The sequence below is a fragment of the Scyliorhinus canicula genome, chromosome 10, assembly GCF_902713615.1.
Source record: "Scyliorhinus canicula chromosome 10, sScyCan1.1, whole genome shotgun sequence".
NCBI classification, from domain to species: Eukaryota; Metazoa; Chordata; class Chondrichthyes; order Carcharhiniformes; family Scyliorhinidae; genus Scyliorhinus; species Scyliorhinus canicula.
In genome coordinates, this window is record NC_052155.1 from 179,520,715 (window position 1) to 179,540,534 (window position 19,820).

Below are 19,820 nucleotides of genomic sequence, written 5' to 3' on the forward strand. Positions count from 1 at the left end.
CAACCACAATTGCTGTGGGTCTGGAATCATACTTGTCCAATTACATTACCACTATGCCTCTATTTCCCTCCCCCCATATTGCCACATTCAAAGATGTGTAAGATTTAAATGTTGAAGAATGTAGAACAAAACATTAAGTGTCCAAATGCATACTTTTTTTTAATGTTTCTTTTTTAAAAAATTTAAACTACCCTATTCATTTTGTGTTCCAATTAAGGGGCAATTTAGTGTGGCCAATCTACCTGTCCTGCACATCTTTGGGTTGTGGTGGTGAGACGCACGCAGATAACGGGGAAAATGTGCAAACTCCACTCGGACAGTGACCCGGGGCCAGGATCAAACCCAGGTCCTCGGCGCCGCGAGGCAGCAGCGCTAACCACTGTGCCACCTTGCCGCCCAAAAGTTTCTTTTTTCTTAAAGTACTGATATACCATGAGTTACTTGTTGTTTATAAACACCAAACCATATGAAATTCCTAATTTTATGACCATTTAAGTTGCCCAGTTTTTTGTTCTTGGCAACAGTTTATTCCAAAACGGTCTATAATCAGACTTTTTATTTGTTAGGTGAAAAACTTTGCTGTTATTTATCTTGTGGATATCACAGAGGTGCCGGACTTCAACAAGATGTACGAGTTATATGATCCATGCACAGTTATGTTTTTCTTCAGGTATGTATAACCACAGGTCTTAACATAGCAAGAAGTAGTAACAGCCCTTGTAAACCGTTGTTGAGATTTTGTGTTTTTAGTCATCGAATGGACAGGATTGAAGTGGTACAATATGCATAGGATTTAAAAAAATTTTTTTATTAAAGGCATTTTGCATATATACATAGGAATATCAGAAAACTACAGATACAAAAACACAAGCCAACTGCAATCACTGATAACAAGTCACCCTGCCCACTTAGTTTTTTCCCCCCCCTTATTCCTCTCCCCCACCCCGAAAGCAAAGACAAAACAGAAAAATTCCTGAGCGGCCCCCCCCCCCCCCCCCCCCCCCCCCCCCCCCCCCCCCGCCTTTCCCCGGACGCCTGAATTCACGTCAAACTCCGGGTGAACCCCTCCTCTGTCCACTGTAAGGCAAACGTAACCTTTTCCAAGTGCAGGAATCTGCCAGGTCGCTCACCCACACGTCCGTCTTTGGCGGCTCCGAGTCCCACCAGCTCAGCAGAATCCTCCAAACTGCAGTTACGTACTGACTGGGAGTTATTGCTCCCATATATCAATTTGTACCGCCGCATTGCTAACCTCTCTTGGTCTGTGGCAGCTTAAATGTGAGATAACTTCGGGGATATCTTGATCACTATTTTCATCGGTTTGAGAGCTGAATCTTAAAAGGAACCTCATGGCAGCTTTGAAAAGTTCCTTGCCTTTCAAGGGATTATCCCAGAGAAAGAGAACGTGTTAATTCTGTAAGACCAGCCCATCACTTACACTCAGCAAGCTCAGGTTAGTGCTTTATTCCAATTGTAAACAATTCAGGTGACCACTAAAGCCAGTTGTTGCAAAAGGTGTTCATGTCCTTTTCCTTAAACAGAATGCCAGTACTTCAGAGCTTGCCGAGAAGATGAGGGAAGAAACTGACAGGGAAACTGCAGTGAACTATTACAGGATGTTGTCCCTTAATAAATTTCCTGTCCCACTGACACGAGTACTAAGTTTCTGGGAGATGGGTATCTTCTTCTCCCTGTGCTAAGAATGAAGGAGGGCAGATAACTATCCAGCACCGGTGTTAACTGAAGAAGAACTATCAGTCCCTTCATTAGCACAGTGTCTGGGCTGCATGACCTCCATCAAGTTTCTTCTGACAGTTCAAACCACAGTTGTTTTCCAAATCACTGATTTTTGTGGTGTTTGTGTTCACTCACTTTTTGTTAGGTGATTTAGAGATGAGGGACTTGAGTCATGTGGATTACAGTAAAGGGGCTGTTCTTAGTGAAGAAGAGGAGATTTGATGGAGGTGTTGAAAATCATGAGGGGTCGGGACAGAGCCTACAGAGAGAAACAGTTGCCTCTGGTGAAAGGCCCCGGAACTAGAGGGCACCAAAGAACCAAGTGCGACATGAAAAACTTTTGTCCACACAGCGAGTGGTTAGGACCTGGAATGCACAGCCTGAGACTAGCTGTCAAAGGGAATTGACTATTTATCTAAAGATTTTAAAATGGCAGGACTGTAGGGAAAAAGCAGGGACTGGGACAAGCTGGGTTACCCTTGTAGAGAACCAGCACCGGCACAGTATGCTGAGTGGCCTCCCGTGACGTGATTCTATGATTAATAAAATTACGTCCTTGCGAGTTATTTATTTATTTATTTTTTTTTTAAAATTTAGATTAGCCAATTATTTTTTCCAATTAAGGGGCAATTTAGCATGGCCAATCCACCTACTCTGCACATTTTTGGGTTGTGGGGGTGAAACCCACGCAGACACGGGGAGAATGTGCAAACTCCACACGGACAGTGACCCAGAGCCGGGATCGAACCTGGGACCTCAGCGCCGTGAGGCGGTTGTGCTAACCACTAGGCCACCGTGCTGCCCTTCGAGTTATTTTTTGACTGAATAAGATATAGTACACTTGCAACAGTACCGAAGCCACATTGCTGTGTGATTAATCTGTTACAGCCCTTGAATTCTGGACACACCACTCAGAGTTACAAATGGACTCTTCAACATCAAAAAATGTTGGGAATTTCTGCTAAATCAACCATTGTGAACCTTGGAGGGGACTTCAGTTTGTTATAAAGGCAAATATTATAGGTCGAGAGCCACCCTTAAAAATTGTAATGTAACTCCACTGTTGCATAACGTGCTGTAATTAATGCCTCTCCGCCAAAGCCATTAGTATTTAATTTGTACGGTGAATGCACCCAGGTGTACTGTTACTAAACCAAATACATATTTATGATTACTTTCCCCCCTTTGTGGACAGCCAGCAGAGGGCATGCTTGAAACTAGCTCCCTGCATTCTGCTGGTGCTGCTTGTGGGGTAGAATGACCGGACCTCTGGTTTTACTTTCCATCCTTTCCATGAAGAAAGCAAGTGGCGCTGGTCAAACCTTTAAATCATATGGCTGAGCTGGTCAATTTTCTGTATGAAGGGACATCGTGTCTGATACTCTTTGCCACGGTGCCATGTTCACCTGAGAGGCATTCTGTGAATTAAATATGGATTTATTTCTCCATTTGTTTCCTCCTGTTCCAAGTTAGTTGTTTATATTTACAGTTAAATAGCATTACAGCGTTGTGATCTAAAGCAATCTTCTCACTTTTAAAAAATACATTGCTGTTGTTTTATTAATGATCAACAGATTCAATTTTAAAACCAGTAAACCCAAGTACTGATTTGTTGAACAGATTAAAATAATTTAAAAAATAAATTTAAAATACCCAATTCTTTTCCTTTTCCAATTAAGGGGCAATTTACCGTGGCCATTCCACCGAACCTGCACATCTTTGGGTTGTGGGGGTGAGACCCACGCAGACACGGGGAGAATGTGCAAACTCCACACGGATAGTGACCCGGGGCCGGGATCGAACCCGGGTCCTCGGCTCCGTGAGGCAGCAGTGTTTTTTTTTTTTTTTTTAAATTTTAGATTACCCAATTATTTTTTCTATTAAGGGGCAATTTAGCGTGGCCAATCCACCTACTCTGCACATTTTTGGGTTGTGGGGGCGAAACCCACGCAGACACGGGGAGAATGTGAAAACTCCACACGGACAGTGACCCAGAGCCGGGATCGAACCTGGGACCTCAGCGCCGTGAGGCGGTTGTGCTAACCACTAGGCCACCGTGCTGCCCCGAGGCAGCAGTGTTAAGAAAGCTATTAAAATAAGGGTCTGTTCTGCAAGTTTATTTGTCTTGATGACTTTTACTTCTCTGTCCCAATATTATGGCACTTCTAAAAGATCTGTTCATGCATTTAATTGCGCAACCTTAATTGCCATTAAGGTCGTGGCGAGCTGCTTTCTTCTTTAACCCTCGTGGTGGGTGAGATGTAGGTACGTTCACCATGCTGTTGGGGAGGGAGTTTTAATTGTGGTTGAGTTCAAAGAAATTACACTGTCGCATGTTTGTTTTTCAGTTAAAAGGTTGAACTGCAGAAAGATTTCACCTGCTTTAATCCTTTGATGTTTCCTTCATAATGTTTCTTTCTTTCCAGAAACAAGCACATCATGATTGATCTGGGCACTGGCAACAACAACAAAATTAATTGGCCCATGGAAGACAAACAGGAAATGATTGACATTGTTGAGACAGTTTACAGAGGAGCCCGCAAGGGAAGGGGTCTTGTCGTATCTCCAAAGGACTATTCCACCAAATATAGATATTGAGGCATCGCTTATGTTCAGCTGATCAGTTTCTTAGAAGCTCAAGCCTGGAAGTATGACTGTTGTACGTAAAGTACCAACTTTCAGATTGCTTTTATGTTTATACATTTGCATTGGATATCCTCATTATCTACTACATGATTTATAAACTATATATGAGTGGAAAGTGGTGTTTTTATAAATCCATATTTTCCACTGAGCTAAACAGAAATTGTTGATTTATCCTTTTTAATAAAAGGACTCTTCTGTGACTGTGCCCTGAATCTGGTAATATTAGATTTTTGGTACAATACTTTGAATATTTGAATCACCAGATTTCCATTTTCTTAACATCCAAATAAAAATTGAAAGTGATACATGGTCGTTGGACCTAGGTTCTCCAGTTGTAATTCTGATGGGAATCTATTTAAATTAGATTTTGTCAGCGATTTGATAGGAAAGATGTAAGCCACTGTTTCCTTTCTGAATAGTGGTTATGCACCATTTTTTTTAACCAGCCAGATACGGGGCTAAATGTTCACCCAGTACTGGGAAGAAAATATAAAATGTAATTATTTTAAATGTTGACGGGCATCAATGCTTACTGTTTATTCTTGGTCACACATCTAACTTATACTTGATATTTATTGTTGCTTTCTTCCCCCTTCATAGAATGTACAGTGCAGAAAGAGGCCATTCGGCCCATCGAGTCTACACCGGCCCCTGAAAGAGCACCCTACTTGTGCCCACGTTTCCACCCTATCCCTGCAACCCCACCTACCTTTTGGACACAATGGGACAATTTAGCGTGGCCAATCCACCTAACCGACACATCTTTGGACTGTGGGAGGAGCCCACGCAGACACGGGGAGAATGTGCATACTCCCCACAGACAGTGACCCAAATGAGGAATCGAACTGGGTCCCTGGCGCTGTGAAGCAACTGTGCTAACCACTATGCTACAAGGAGGCACAAAATTCAGTGTCTATCCGTCTTTTATGGATTTGGGCGCAGTTGTCTACAATCTTTGGGGCAGCACGTGGTTAGCAGTGCTGCCTCACAGCGCCAGGGACCCGGCATCAATTCCGGCTTTGGGTCACTGTGTGGAGTCTGTACGTTCTCCCCGTGCCTGCATGGGTTTCCTCCGGTTTCTTCCCACAATCCAAACATGTGCAGGTTAGGCGGATTAGCCATGATAAATTGACCTTGGTGTTCATGGATGTGCAGGTTAGGGTACGGGATAACGGGGCTAGGGCGGGGTTGTGGATATGGGTAGAGTGCTCATTCGAAGTGTCAGAACAGACACGATGGGCCAAATGGCCCCTCCTTCACTGTAGGGATTCTATGATACTTCAATCCATGATTCTTTAAACTCTGATAATAGTTTGTTACTATGCATGTAATAACATATTGTTATTCAACATGCAGTGTCTTTTTCTAAAAAGCCTGATGAGAACAGTTTAGACTTATCCTTGTATGACCTGAGCAGCCAATAAGATATTCGCTCAGGCTGTCCCAACCCGTTAATTTGGCAAACCGTTGTTTAGATTTGATCGAAGTGTTAATTGTTTTTGAAATATTGTAAACACTGTACAATTTATTAATTAAGTGAATTGCTTCATGTGATTGTGAGCCTAAACTCCTGTTTACAATTTATTATTTTGCTGCCACAATGGAAGTTGCGTTTACAAAACCCAAAACTATAAAGTGTCTTGGTATAAAAATAATGCCATCTCATGTTACTTATTCATAGCTCTGTTGTGTATATATCCCCAGGAGGTTCACGGATACCATTTAGAAATGAATAACACTGAATTTTCCTCTGAAGTGAACTGCGATCTTTTTGTGCTAATCACATTTAGTAGTATTACGAGATAATTCCATGTCTATCTAGACAGAAAATTCTTTAGTTACCTCACAGAAATGAAACAATAACAATCAACACATTTGGAACCTAAATATAATTTTGCAGTCAAATGTGAGACTGTTAATTAATGTTTATATTTAAAAATAGATATTGCATCTCAAGGAATGTCCATTACAGTTATCTGACCGATTGAATTAAATTTCTGAACTATGATTGTTACTCAGTTGTCAAATACTCGTGCTACTTTAGGCCACGGTAATTTAGGTTTCAGTTTAGTTGCTGTCAGTGTCACCGGTTGTGTACAGAAAACGTTCAGAGTAACGGGAATCTGCAAATTAGTGACACCGGCAGCAGGTGTACAGCAGGCTACCAAGCAACATGGAGGTTAAAATAGTACAGAAGAGCAGCTTGTCTTTCCATGGCATCTTAATAGGAGCAAGGTTGGGGAAACAGTTTAAAGGTGGAAACAGCTTGAAATGAAAAGAAATGAGTCAGTATCTCTTTTTGTTAACATCTCCCAATCTAATCTCTGGATTCAGACATTGCCTCCTATCACCTATCTGGGTATTGCATGGCACCACGTAAAAAAGAATCCAGTTGGAAATGTGGATTCAATCGGAAAAAGATGTCAGCTTGTTAATTTGGTGATGTAAAACTTGTGCACTTCCTCGAATGATGTGCCGAAGATTGATATTAAGCCCTTCATGACAAATTGGCTAATTATGTTTCACACTGTGAATTAAGTAATTCCCATAGTCTGACATCATCTCTCCCTTTCCAGAAATAAGTGATTCACCATCTCCTTACGGTCTTCAAATGATCAAAAGGAGAAGTCAATTGCATGTAATTAGCTGAAAATTTAAGAATATATGTTTCATGAAATTGGTTTTCTGTGGCAAAACAAAAAGCCTATCAGGGGAAAACAGCAGCAGCCAGAGCAGTGGCACCATGGCTGGTCCTGATGTTCAGAAGGGAGGGTCAAAGCGCAGAAGAGCAATAGTCATAGGGGACTCTATAGTCAGGCACAGATAGGCGCTTCTGTGGATGTAAAAGAGACTCCAGGATGGTATGTTGCCTCCCTGGTGCCAGGGTCCAGGATGTCTCCGAACGACTAGCGGGCATCCTGAAGGGGGAATGGCAAACAAGCAGAGGACGTTGTACATATTGGTACAAATGACATAGGCAGGAAGGGGCATGAGGTCCTGCAGCAGGAGTTCAAGGAGCTATACAGAAAATTAAAAGACAGGACTTCTAGGGTTGTAATCTCGGGATTACTCCCTGTGCCACGTGACAGTGAGGCTAGAAATAGGAAGATAGAGCAGCTAAACAGCTGGTGTAGGAGGGAGGGGTTCCGTTATCTGGACCACTGGGAGCTCTTCCGGGGCAGGTGTGACCTGTATAAGAAGGACGGGTTGCATCTAAACTGGAGAGGCATAAATACCATGGCCGCGAGGTTTGCTAGTGTCACACGGGAGGGTTTAAACTAGTATGGCAGGGGGGTGGGCAGTGGAGCAATAGGTCAGAAGGTGAAAGCATTGAGGGAGAACTAGGGAATAGGGCCAGTATGGCTCTGAGGCAGAGCAGACAGGGAGATGTTGCTGAACACAGCGGGTCTGGTGGCCTGAAGTGCATATGTTTTAATGCAAGAAGTATTACAGGTAAGGCAGATGAACTTGGAGCTTGGATTAGTACTTGGAACTATGATGTTGTTGCCATTACAGAGTCCTAGTTGAGGGAAGGACAGGATTGGCAGCTAAATGTTCCAGGATTTAGATGTTTCAGGCGGGATAGAGGGGGATGTAAAAGGGGTGACGGAGTTGCGCTACTGGTTAGGGAGAATATCACAGCTGTACTACGGGAGAACACCTCAGAGGGCAGTGAGGCTATATGGGTAGAGATCAGGAATAAGAAGGGTACAGTCACAAGGTTGTGGGTTTACTACAGGCCTCCCAACAGCCAGCGGGAGATAGAGGAGCAGATAGGTAGACAGATTTTGGAAAAGAGTTAAAACAACAGGGTTGTTGTGATGGGAGACTTCAACTTCCCCAATATTGACTGGGACTCAGTGCTAGGTGCTTAGAAGGGGCAGAGTTTGTAAGGAGCGTCCAGGAGGGCTTCTTAAAACAATATGTAGACAGTCCAACTAGGGAAGGGGCTGGACCTGGTATTGGGGAATGAGCCCGGCCAGGTGGTAGAAGTTTCAGCAGGAGAGCATTTCAGGAACAGCGACCACAATTCAGTAAGTTTTTAAGTGCTGGTGGACAAGGATAAGAGTGGTCATAGGGTGAATGTGCTAAATTGGGGGAAGGCTAATTATAACAATATTAGGCGGGAACTGAAGAACCTAGATTGGGGGCGGATGTTTGAGGGTAAATCAACATCTGACATGTGGGAGGTTTTCAAGTGTCAGTTGAAAGGAATTCAGGACCGGCATGTTCCTATGAGGAAGAAGGATAAATACGGCAAATTTCAGAAACCTTGGATAACAAGAGATATTGTAGGCCTTGTCAAAAAGAAAAAGGAGTCATTTGTCAGGGCTCGAAGGCTGGGAACAGACGAAGCCTGTGTGGAATATAAGGAAAGTAGGAAGGAACTTAAGCAAGGTGTCAGGAGGGCTACAAGGGGTGACGAAAAGTAATTGGCAAATAGGGTTAAGGCAAATCCCAAGGCTTTTTACACGTACATCAAAAGCAAGAGGGTAGCCAGGGAAAGGGTTGGCCCACTGAAGGACAGGCAAGGGAATCTATGTGTGGAGCCAGAGGAAATGGGCGAGGTACTAAATGAATACTTTGCATTAGTATTCACAAAAGAGAAGGAATTGGTGGATGTTGAGTTTGGAGAACGGTGTGTAGATAGCCTGTGTCACCTTGAGATCCAAAAAGACGAGGTGTTGGGCGTCTTGAAAAATATTAAGGTGGATAAGTCCCCAGGGTCTGATGGGATCTACCCCAGAATACTGAAGGAGGCTAGAGAGGAAATTGCTGAGGCCTTGACAAAAATCTTTGGATCCTCACTGTCTTCAGGTGATGTCCCAGAGGACTGGAGGATAGCCAATGTTGTTCCTTTGCTTAAGAAGGGTAGCAAGGATAATCCAGGGAACTACAGGCCGGTGAGCCTTAGGTCAGTGGTAGGGAAATTACTGGAGAGAATTCTTCGAGACAGGATCTACTCCCATTTGGAAGCAAATGGACGTATTAGTGAGAGGCAGCATGATTTTGTGAAGGGGAGGTCGTGTCTCACTAAGAGTTTTTCGAAGAGGTCACAAAGATGATTGATGCAGGTAGGGCAGTGGATGTTGTCTATATGGACTTCAGTAAGGCCTTTGACAAGGTCCCTCATGGTAGACTGGTACAAAAGGTGAAGTCACACGGGATCAGGGGTGAGCTGGCAAGGTGGATACAGAACTGGCTAGGTCATAGGCAGAGAGTAGCAATGGAAGGGTGCTTTTCTAATTGGAGGGCTGTGACTAGTGCTGTTCTGCAGGGATCAATGCTGGGACCCTTGCTGTTCGTAGTATATATAAATGATTTGGAGAAAAATGTAACTGGTCTGATTAGTGAGTTTGCAGACACCACAGAGGTTGGTGGAATGGACTTCCGGTGGCGGCTATGAGGGAGTAAGTCGCACATTTGGTGGCTCTCGCTCCGGAATGACTTTAAGACCTTTTTCCCTGACTTTTTTGAACTTTTGAGCGCTGGAGTGAAAAGCAATAGCACTCTAGATCTGAATCCATACAGAGTTGTATGGACTTAAGAAGCAGAAGGGAGCAAAAACAGGCGAGGAAGGGGCTGAACAAAGGTGGTGTGGAAGCTCAAGTGGGAGGAAAGATGGCCGATGAACGGACCACGGAAAGGACGGTCCAGACAGCACTGGACAACATGCTGCAGGTCATGAAAGAGAGCTTCGCAGCACTGAAGTGGGATAATTTGGAACCGCTCCAGAAAGCGGTGGAGAGACTTGACCAGAGGCTGGATGCTCAGGATAAGAAGGTCCAGGCACTGGAGAAGACAGTGGAAGAGCAGGCGGATTTCCAAACGGTAGCAGACGTGGAAATTAGTAAGTTGAAGGAGCAGCAAGCAAGGCTGATGGACAAGCTGGAGGACCTGGAAAACAGATCTCGCCGGCAGAATCTGAGAATCATTGGGCTCCCAGAGGGGGCCGGGGGAGTGGATGCCACGGCACATGTGGCAGATATGCTGCAGAAGCTGGTGGGGGATAATTTCTTCCCGCGTCCGTTGGAGCTGGACAGGACACACAAAGTGCAGGTGCGGCAGCCACGGGGGGGGGGGGGGGGGGGGGGGGGGTGCCCGAGCGATGGTGGTTAGGTTCGTGGACAAGGAGCGGGTTCTACAGTGGGCCAAGAGCACGAGGAGCTGCTCATGGAACAACAGTGTCCTGCGCATCTACCAGGAGGTGGCCAGAAGGAGGGCAGCCTACAGACAAATTAAAGAGATTCTGTTTAAAAAGGTCAAGCAAGGGGGGGCTGGCGTTGCCGAACCTCAGCAACTACTCCTGGGCGGCTAACATAGCCATGATAAGGAAATGGATGGTGGGTACGGGGTCGGTTTGGGAGCAGGTGGAGGCTGCTTCTTGCAGGGGCACCAGTTTGGCAGCCCTGGTCACGGCTCCCCTGCCGTTCCCGCTGGCCGGGTACTCCACCAGCCCTGTTGTGGTGGCGGCTTTGCGGATTTGGGGCCAAGGGAGGAAGCATGCGGGGGAAGTGGGAGCGTCGGTCTGGTCCCCAATATGTGACAACCACCGATTTGACCCGGGGAAGCTGGATGGCGGGTTTCCAGCGTGGCGGGGGTGGGAAGGATGGGCGACTTGTTCCTGGGAGGGAGCTTCGCGAACATGAGGACGCTGGAGGAGAAGTTCGGGCTGGCGAGGGGGAATGACTTTCGGTACTTGCAGGTGCAGGATTTTGTACGTAGACAGGTCCCGTCCTTTCCACGCCTTCCACCAAGGGGGATCCAGGACAGGGTAATTTCCAGGGCTGAGGTAGGAGAGGGGAGTGTCTCGGATATTTATAAGGAGCTTATGGGAGCGGAGGACACAGGCACTGAGGAACTGAAACTTAAGTGGGAGGGGAAGCTTGGTGGGGAGTTGGAGGGAGGCGTATGGGCTGACGCTCTGAGGAGGGTAAATGCAACCGCAACATGTGCTAGGCTCGGTCTGATTCAGTTCAAGGTGGTTCACCGGGCCCACATGACGGTGGCCCGGATGAGCAAATTCTTTGGGCTGGTGGACAAGTGTGCTAGATGTGGGGGAGGACCAGCGAACCATGTCCACATGTTCTGGGCGTGTCCAAAACTCAGGGGATACTGGCAGGGATTTGTGGATGTCATATCCCAGGTTCTGAAAACAAGGGTGGCGATGAGTCCAGTGGTGGCGATTTTTTTGGGTGTCGGAAGACCCGGGAGTACAGGAGGGGATAGAGGCCGGCGTTGTGGCCTTTGCTTCCCTGAGAGCCCGGCGACGAATACTGTTGGCCTGGAGGGACTCAAAGCCCCCAAAGTATGGCTGTTGGACATGGCAAGCTTTCTCGGCTTGGAAAAAAATCAAGTTCGCCTTACGGGGATCACTATCGGGGTTCGCCCGGAGGTGGCAACCATTCATCAACTTCTTTGCGGGGGACTAATCGTCGGGGGGGGGGTAGAATAGTGTAGAGTAGGAGGGAAGAATAGGCGGGTCTATTTGCGAGAGTGGTACTGTTATTTGCACTATGTTTTTTGTAATTGGTATCTGCACACTAATGCATATTATTACTGTTTACAATGCCAAAAGTAACTCAATAAAATTGTCTGTTTAAAAAAAAAGGTTGGTGGAACTCCAGATAGCAATGAGGACTGTCGGAGGATACAGCAGGATTTAGATTGTTTGGAGACTTGGGCGGAGGGATGGCAGATGGAGTTTAATCCGGACAAATGTGAGGTAATGCATTTTGAAAGGTCTAATGCAGGTAGGGAATATACAGTGAATGGTAGAACCCTCAAGAGTATTGAAAGTCAGAGAGATCTAGGTGTACAGGTCCACAGGTCACTGAAAGGGGCAACACAGGTGGAGAAGGTAGTCAAGAAGGCATATGGCATGCTTGCCTTCATTGACCAGGGCATTTGAGTATAAGAATTGGCAAGTCATGTTGCAGCTGTATAGAACCTTAGTTAGGCCACACGTGGAGTATAGTGTTCAATTCTGGTCGCCACACTACCAGAAAGATGTGGAGGCTTTAGAGAGTGTGCAGAAGAGATTTACCAGGATGTTGCCTGGTATGGAGGGCATTAGCTATGAGAAGCGGTTGAATAAACTCGGTTTGTTCTCCCTGGAACGGCGGAGGTTGAGGGGCGATCTGATAAGAGGTCTACAAAATTATGAGGGGTATAGACAGAGTGGATAGTCAGAGGCTTTTCCCCAGGGTAGAGGGGCCAATTACTAGGGGCATAGGTTTAAGGTGCAAGGGGCAAGGTTTAGAGTAGATGTACGAGGCACGTTTTTTTACACAGAGGGTAGTGGGTGCCTGGAACTCGCTGCCGGAGGAGGTGGTGGAAGCAGGGACGATAGTGACATTTAAGGGGCATCTTGACAAATACATGAATATGATGGGAATAGAGGGATACGGACCCAGGAAGTGTAGAAGACTGTAGTTTAGTCGGGCAGCATGGTCGGCACGGGCTTGGAGGGCCGAAGGGCCTGTTCCTGTGCTGTACTTTTCTTTGTTCTTTAAAACTGACATTCTTAAAATGAAAGATGGGAGTTTAATTTTTTTGTTTGTTATAAATTTAGAGTACCCAATTCTTTTTTTTTCCAATTAAGGAACAATTTAGCGTCGCCAATCCACCCAGCCTGCTCTTCTTTGGGTTGTGGGTGTGAGACCCACGCAGCCACGCGGAGAATGTGCAAACTCCACATGGACAGTGACCCGGGGCTGGGATCAAACCCTGGTCCTCGGCGCCATGAAGCAGCAGTGCTAACCACTGCGCAACCGTGTCTTAAGAGAGTTTAATTTCGAAAAGATATAATTTTATTTTAGAACCTTTTAATTTTACAGATTTTCCTTGCGCTTTGCGTCAATCCATGTGCAAGTTCAAAAAGAATGTTTTGATGTCTGTCATCCCGTTTAAAAAGAAACTGCGCAAGATTTCTTGTTGAAGTGGTGAATCAATGCACCGCTTCATGTGGGCGGCACAGTGGCGCACTGGTTAGCACTGCTGCCTCACGGCGCTGAGGTCCCAGGTTCGATCCTGGCCCCGGATCACTGTCCTTGTGGAGTTTCCACATTTTCCCTGTGTCTGCGTGGGTTGCACCCCCGCATCCCAAAGATGTGCAGGTTAGGTGGATTGGCCATGCTAAATTGCCCCTAAATTGGAAAGAAAAATAATTGGGTACTTTCTAAAAAATAAAAAAAATATAAAAATACAATAGTGCAATTCATGCAATAGTGAATCGTATGGACCAGAAGGTGGAAGGAATTCTTGTCCACTCTGGGTCTGATGATCTCTGCCAGAAGGTTGTTGGCGTCCAGCATTTGGTCGTTGTAATCTGGCACTGGGAAGGGTTCAGATTGTAAATGCGGATTTCAGTGTTCGCAGGATAAGGCGTGAACAGCCTACCTGGATTTACTGGGCTCACAGGTGAGAAATTACACTTCGAGAATTATCTGGGACAGATATTTTCATTTTTGTGTCAGGGCCCCTCCAAGCGTTGGGATAGCTTCTGGATCCCGACTCACATGGAATCAACGTGACATGTTTGCGATGATTTTTGAATTAAATGATGGTAGCCGAGCTCCCGAAGCAGCAGGCCAGGAGGAGATATTTCAGCACTGAAGGAGCTGCATCCTGCTAACCCAAGTATGGGAGAGAGTAAGGCAGCACGGTGGCACAGTGGTTAGCACTGCTGCCTCACGGCGCCGAGGTCCCAGGTTCAATCCAGTGTGCGTGGCCGACATTGGTACCATCACATTTGTAGAAAGAGGGATGGTGCCCTGAGAGCAGGTTTTAAGGCGTTAGGAAATATTTTTAAAAGCAAGGCTTACTCAGTGCGACACGGCATTGAGTACAGAAATAGGAAGATAGAGCAAATGAACACATGGCTGGTGAGATGGTGATGGATTTCTGAGGCATTGGGACTCGTCCTGGGGAAGGTGGGACTTGAAATGAAATGAAATGAACTTGCTCATTGTCACAAGTAGGCTTCAAAATGAAGTTACTGTGAAAAGCCCCTAGTCGCGGAGGCTGGTATGGGAATTCAACCGTGCTGCTGGCTGCCTTGGCCTGCTTTAAAAGCCAGCTATTTAGCCCTGTGCTAAACCAGCCCCATATATTCACCTGAGGACCTGGACTAATATCCTTGCAGGGATATTTTCTCGTGCTGTTGGGGGAGGGATTAAACTATCTTTTTTTAAATAAATTTAGTGTACCCTATCATTTTTCCAATTAAGGGGCAATTTAGCGTGGCCAATCCACCTAGCTTGCACGTTTTTGGGTTGTGGGGGCGAAACCCACGTAGACACGGGGAGAATGTGCAAACTCCACACAGACAGTGACCCAGAGCCGGGATCGAACCTGGGACCTCAGCGCCGTGAGGTGGTTGTGCTAACCACTAGGCCACCGTGCTGCTCTGGATTAAACTATCTTGACAGGTGGATGGGGAGCTGAGGAAATCTGATATACATTCATCAAAACCCTACCATGCAGAAGGAGGCCATTCAGCCCATCGAGTCAGCACCAACCTTCCGAACAAGCCCTATAACTAGACCCGCTCCCTGTGACTCCAGTTAACCTGCACACCTTTGGACATTATCATGGCCAATCCGCCCAACCTGCATATTTTTGGACTGTGGGAGGAAACCGGAGCACCCGGAGGAAACCCACATAGTATCGAACCCGGGTCCCTGGCATTGTGAGGCAGCAGTGCTGACCACTGTGCCGCTGAATAAATGGAAGAAAAGTAATAATTGAAATTTGGAAGGCAGCAGAAACAACGGCTATTATCAAATAGCATCAATGTACGGAAAATCACTTGTTTGGCAGTACAGAACTTGGGCTATCGCTGAAAAAAGGATGCATGCTATCAAAGGTTTTTCTCTTGCACTCAGGGTAGCTCATAAAAAATTATCACCAAGAACAGAGGAACAACAATTTGTACTGTTTGAGAAGTCAACAAAAATGTTGAAAGGAAATTTTAAAGGAAAGAACAATCCTCTTTAATGCCGCTATGATCTCACTGTAGGATTGCTCACAGCAGATTTGCGGGAGCTGGACACTGTCTGGATGGTCGAAAACTGTCATCCCCCACCCCGGCATTCCTGTTTTCTCAACTCTCAGATGGCCAATGTTCCAGGAGAGGATACAAAAAACGCTTTAAAGGCTCACACAAATGTCAGTTAGTTCCCTTCAGGGGGAAGTTAATCACAAAGCACACATTTCTGTTGAAATGTTTAAACTGTGTTTCGTTAAAAGTGAACAATTGGAGGTTGATAGCCGGTCAATCAGACATTGTAATATTCAAGGTACAAGCCTTGATACATCCAGTACAAATTATTTGGAATGGGAGGGAAGGAGCTGAGGCGATATACTATATCCCTTTGTTTCGATCTTAATTGGTTAATATAATAATCTTCTTTGTCACAAGTAGGCTTACATTAACACTGCAATGAAGTTACTGTGAAAATCCCCGAATCGGCACATTCCAGCGCCTGTTCAGGTACACAGAGGGAGAACTCAGAATGTCCAAATTACCTAACAGCACGCCTTTCGGGACTTGTGGGAGGAAGCCGGAGCACCCGGAGGAAACCCACGCAGACACGGGGAGAACGTGCAGTCTCTGTACAGACAGTGACCCAAGCCGGGAATCAAACCTGGGACCCTGGCGCTGTGAAGACATCATAGTGCCGACCACTGTGCTACATGATTTAAGTTTCAGCTGCTAAGTGGATTTGTTGCACTGAAAGTCAGCTTTTTGCGTAAAAATGAATTCTGGTTAAGGCACTGCTATGTATCCGGGGATATCCTTCCTACATTAAAGGTAGTATCTTCATGTGAGGTGCAGTGGAGATATTTGATTACTGTTAATTTTGCTTTGAGCCAGGTAATTGATATGTGGGAAATGGATATCTAAATTGCTTCGAAGAATAAATGGCAAATGTTTTGAAAGTGTGATTGTAAACTTACGGGGACCAGAAGATTAGAAAGTTGGCAGATGGGCAGAACGGTGGTGCAGTGGTTAGCTCTGCTGTCTCACGGCTAAATTGCCCCTTAATTGGAAAGAAATGAATTGGGTACTCTAAAAAAAATTTTAACAAAAGAAAGTTGTCAGAAAACACTAGACAATCTCAGCAGGTCTGACAGCTTCTGTGGAGAGAGGAATGGAGCGAACTTTTCGATTCTGGATGACTCTTTGTCAGATCGTCCAGCTGTTTCTGTCCTTGTTTCCGATCCCAGCAGCCGCAGTAATTTGCATTTATGTTAGAAAGCTATCAGACTCTTTGCTTCACAATTAGACGATTCTTGTCTTGTTACCCTGGCTGTCAGCTCGGCGTTCAGTCGGTGACACTCTTGCCTTTGAGTCAGAAGGTTCAAGTTCCACTCCAGGGCCTGGGTGCAAAATCAAGACTGACATTCGAGTGCAATGTTGAGGGAGTGCTGTACTGCTGGAGGTGCCGTCTTTCAGGTGAAAACTAAGGCCCCGTCTCCCTATTCAGGTGGATGTAAAAGGTCCGCCGAGCACTATTTCAAACAAGGGTGGGGGTTTGATCTCTGATGTCCTAGCCAATATTTCCCTTACTTCTATGGTGGTGTCTCTACTTCCTACTAGTCTAGTAAACCAGAGAATGCTCTGGGGATCCGAGTTCAAAACCCACCACCGCAGATGGTGAAATTTGAATTCAATTTTAAAAATATCTTGAATTGAAAGGCCTAATGATTGTTGTAAAAACCCATCTGGTTCGCTAATGGTAGCTGGCGGCATTAAATCAAAATAAGACTAGGGCTATTTTAGACTGAGATGAGAAGGATTTTTTTTAAATGTAATTTAGGGAGGGAAATCGGCCATCCTCACCCCGCCTGGCCTTCATGAGATTATTAAGCTCTTTTGCTGGTAGGGACAGCTGGTTTTCAAACAGTCGTGCCAGATTGGCTTCAGCAGTCGCAGGATGTGGAATTTTACACTCGTTGAAGAAACCGGAGAGGTCACTCTCAATCTTGCTTTTCGATTTAAACATTTTTTCATTGAAGAGCCACAGCAATGTGGTTGACTCTTAAATGCCGCCAGAAATGGTCTCGCAAGCCACTCAGTTCAAGGACAATCAAGGATGGGCAATAAATGCTGGCCCCCAGCCAGCGATGCCCAAATACCACGAACGATTATCCAAATGCTAAAGATGTGCAGGTTAAGTGGATTGACCATGTGAATTTCCCCTCGGTGTCCAAAAGGTTAGGTAGGGTTACCTGATTTGGGGGGAGAGCTGTGGGTGTGGGCCTAGGTAGGGTGCTCTTTCCAAGGGTCGGTGCAGACTCGATGGGCCGAATCGTCTCCTTCTGCACTGTGGGGATTCTACAATTGAACAACAATCAACATCACAAAATCAGGTTATCTGGCCATTATCGCATGGCTGCCTAGGGGAGTTTGCTGTGTCCAAACTGAGCATTGTGTTTCTGACACTACACTTCAATAAGTATTTCAGTGGCTGTAAAACACTTTGCGACAACCGATGGTAGTGAAAAGTGCTATATAAATGCAAATCTTAGGGCGGGGTTCTTCGGTTGCGTCTGACCGGCGCCCGGAAATTCCTGCCTGAGGTCATTGGACCTTTACATGGTCTGCGTTCCATCCGTGGTAATCTTGCAGGGGGCGTGGCTGAAGAATCCAGCCCTTAATGTTCAGTTTGCAGTATTTTTTATAAACCAGAAGTGAAAATCCCCAAAGAAACTGAGAATAATCTCACTCAATCTCTTCTTCATGGTCCCTATGATTTGCTCCTCAGTTGGCTGTTAACAGTGTCGTAGAGAACATTCTTTAATTCCCTGAATAAAGGAGAGTTCTGGGGTAGGCAATCTTATTTCATTAAAAAAATTTGAAGTACCCAATTATTTTTTTTTGCAATTAAGCGGCAGTATATCGTGGCCAATTCACCTACTCTGCACATCTTTGGGTTGTGGGGGTGAGACCCACGCAGACACGGGGAGAATGTGCAAACTCCACACGGACAGTGACCCGGGGCCGGGTTCAAACCTGGGTCTGCAGCGCCATTCACCAATAGACATGGCACTGAAATCACTTTGGTACTTGCCCACTAATTCATAGAATCATAGAATTCCTACAGTGCACAAGGAGGTCATTCGGCCCAGCAAATCTGCACCGACCAATTTAGCCAATTTAGCGTGGCCAAAAAAGCACCCTATCTAGTCCCATTTTCCCATCCAATCCCTGCAACCCATAACTTCACCTAACCATTCAACATAACCTCCATATCTATCAACTGTGGAAGGAAACCAGAGCACCCAGAGGAAACTCATGCAGACATGGGGAGAAAGTGTAAACTCCACACAGGCAATCACCCATGGTCGTGTCCCGGAACCTGTGAGGCAGCCAAGCTAACCACTGTGCTATGCTGCCATCCACTGTGGCACCTAACCGCCATTCCCCACTGAAGACTCAAAAAAACGATAGGGCTGGTGTATTCAGGGAGAAGTGATTTAAAAAAAATAATAATTTTGTGTATCCAATTAATTTTTTTTCCATAAGGGGCAATTTAGCATGGCCAATCCACCTACCCTTGCACATCTTTGGGTTGTGGGGGCAAAACCCACGTAAACACGGGGAGAATGTGCAAACTGCACACGGACAGTGACCCAGAGCCGGGATCAAACCTGGGACCTCGGCGCCGTGAAGCAACTGTGCTCACCACTTGTGCCACCGTGCTATGCCCTGCGAAGTGATTTTATTTTTAACGGTGTGATAACTGATATTTACTGCTGCACAACTTCTCTGGACCTGAAATTTTAATTTTGAAAATATGGAGTCTCACTCCTGCAAAAGTGAATGAGGTTGGAGATTTAACAAAAAAAAAGACTTATTTACTTTGATGCGTTAGTCTATTTTTCTACCCAGTCTTTATTTCACTTCCTGTAGTAGATTTAAATTTAACCTACACTTCCTGCTTGATACTTCCTCCTGTGTGTCTCAGAGAGCATTCACCAGTCTGATTCCTTGAGGAGCCTTGCTCTTTCTTGCCCTGGTGACAGATATCGCAGACCCCTGTAGAGAGCATCACACAGGATTAAATACCATAATAGAGCAAACATCTGGTCAAAATCCAGAAATTGATTTTGGCTGCTATCAACAAAGTAAGCAACATTGAGTATTTTTGGCTCACCACTGATGTTATAGACTACTGCAGCTTATTCCAAAAAAGGAGCTGCTGTTCTCTGGTTTCTGATTGTCAAACGTTTTGTAGAAGAATTATATCAGCCTAAATTAATTGAGTAAGGAGGGGGGGATATGTTTTCAAATGTTTTCGTTTGTTTTAGGCTGGTTTTATACAGATGTCGGCTGCAGTACCAGAGAGAGATACAGGTGGAGCTGATGTACAGATCTGCCCCCTCCATCTCTGTCCAGTGGGTTCATCACAAAACTGCTGAGGGCG

General features: G+C 45.6%; 1 protein-coding gene across 1 annotated transcript in view; it reads left to right on the top strand.

Annotated features, from left to right (window-relative positions):
- The window catches only part of LOC119972158 (thioredoxin-like protein 4A), an 18,641-nt gene extending 13,971 nt beyond the window's left edge, over positions 1–4,670 (top strand). Inside the window, exons 3-4 of the mRNA XM_038808488.1 lie at positions 567–670; positions 4,164–4,670. Of these exons, the coding sequence (XP_038664416.1) occupies positions 567–670; positions 4,164–4,335 (276 nt within the window). The 3' untranslated portion in view covers positions 4,336–4,670. The remainder of the gene's footprint in view (positions 1–566; positions 671–4,163) is intronic.
- The last annotated feature ends 15,150 nt before the right edge of the window (positions 4,671–19,820 follow it).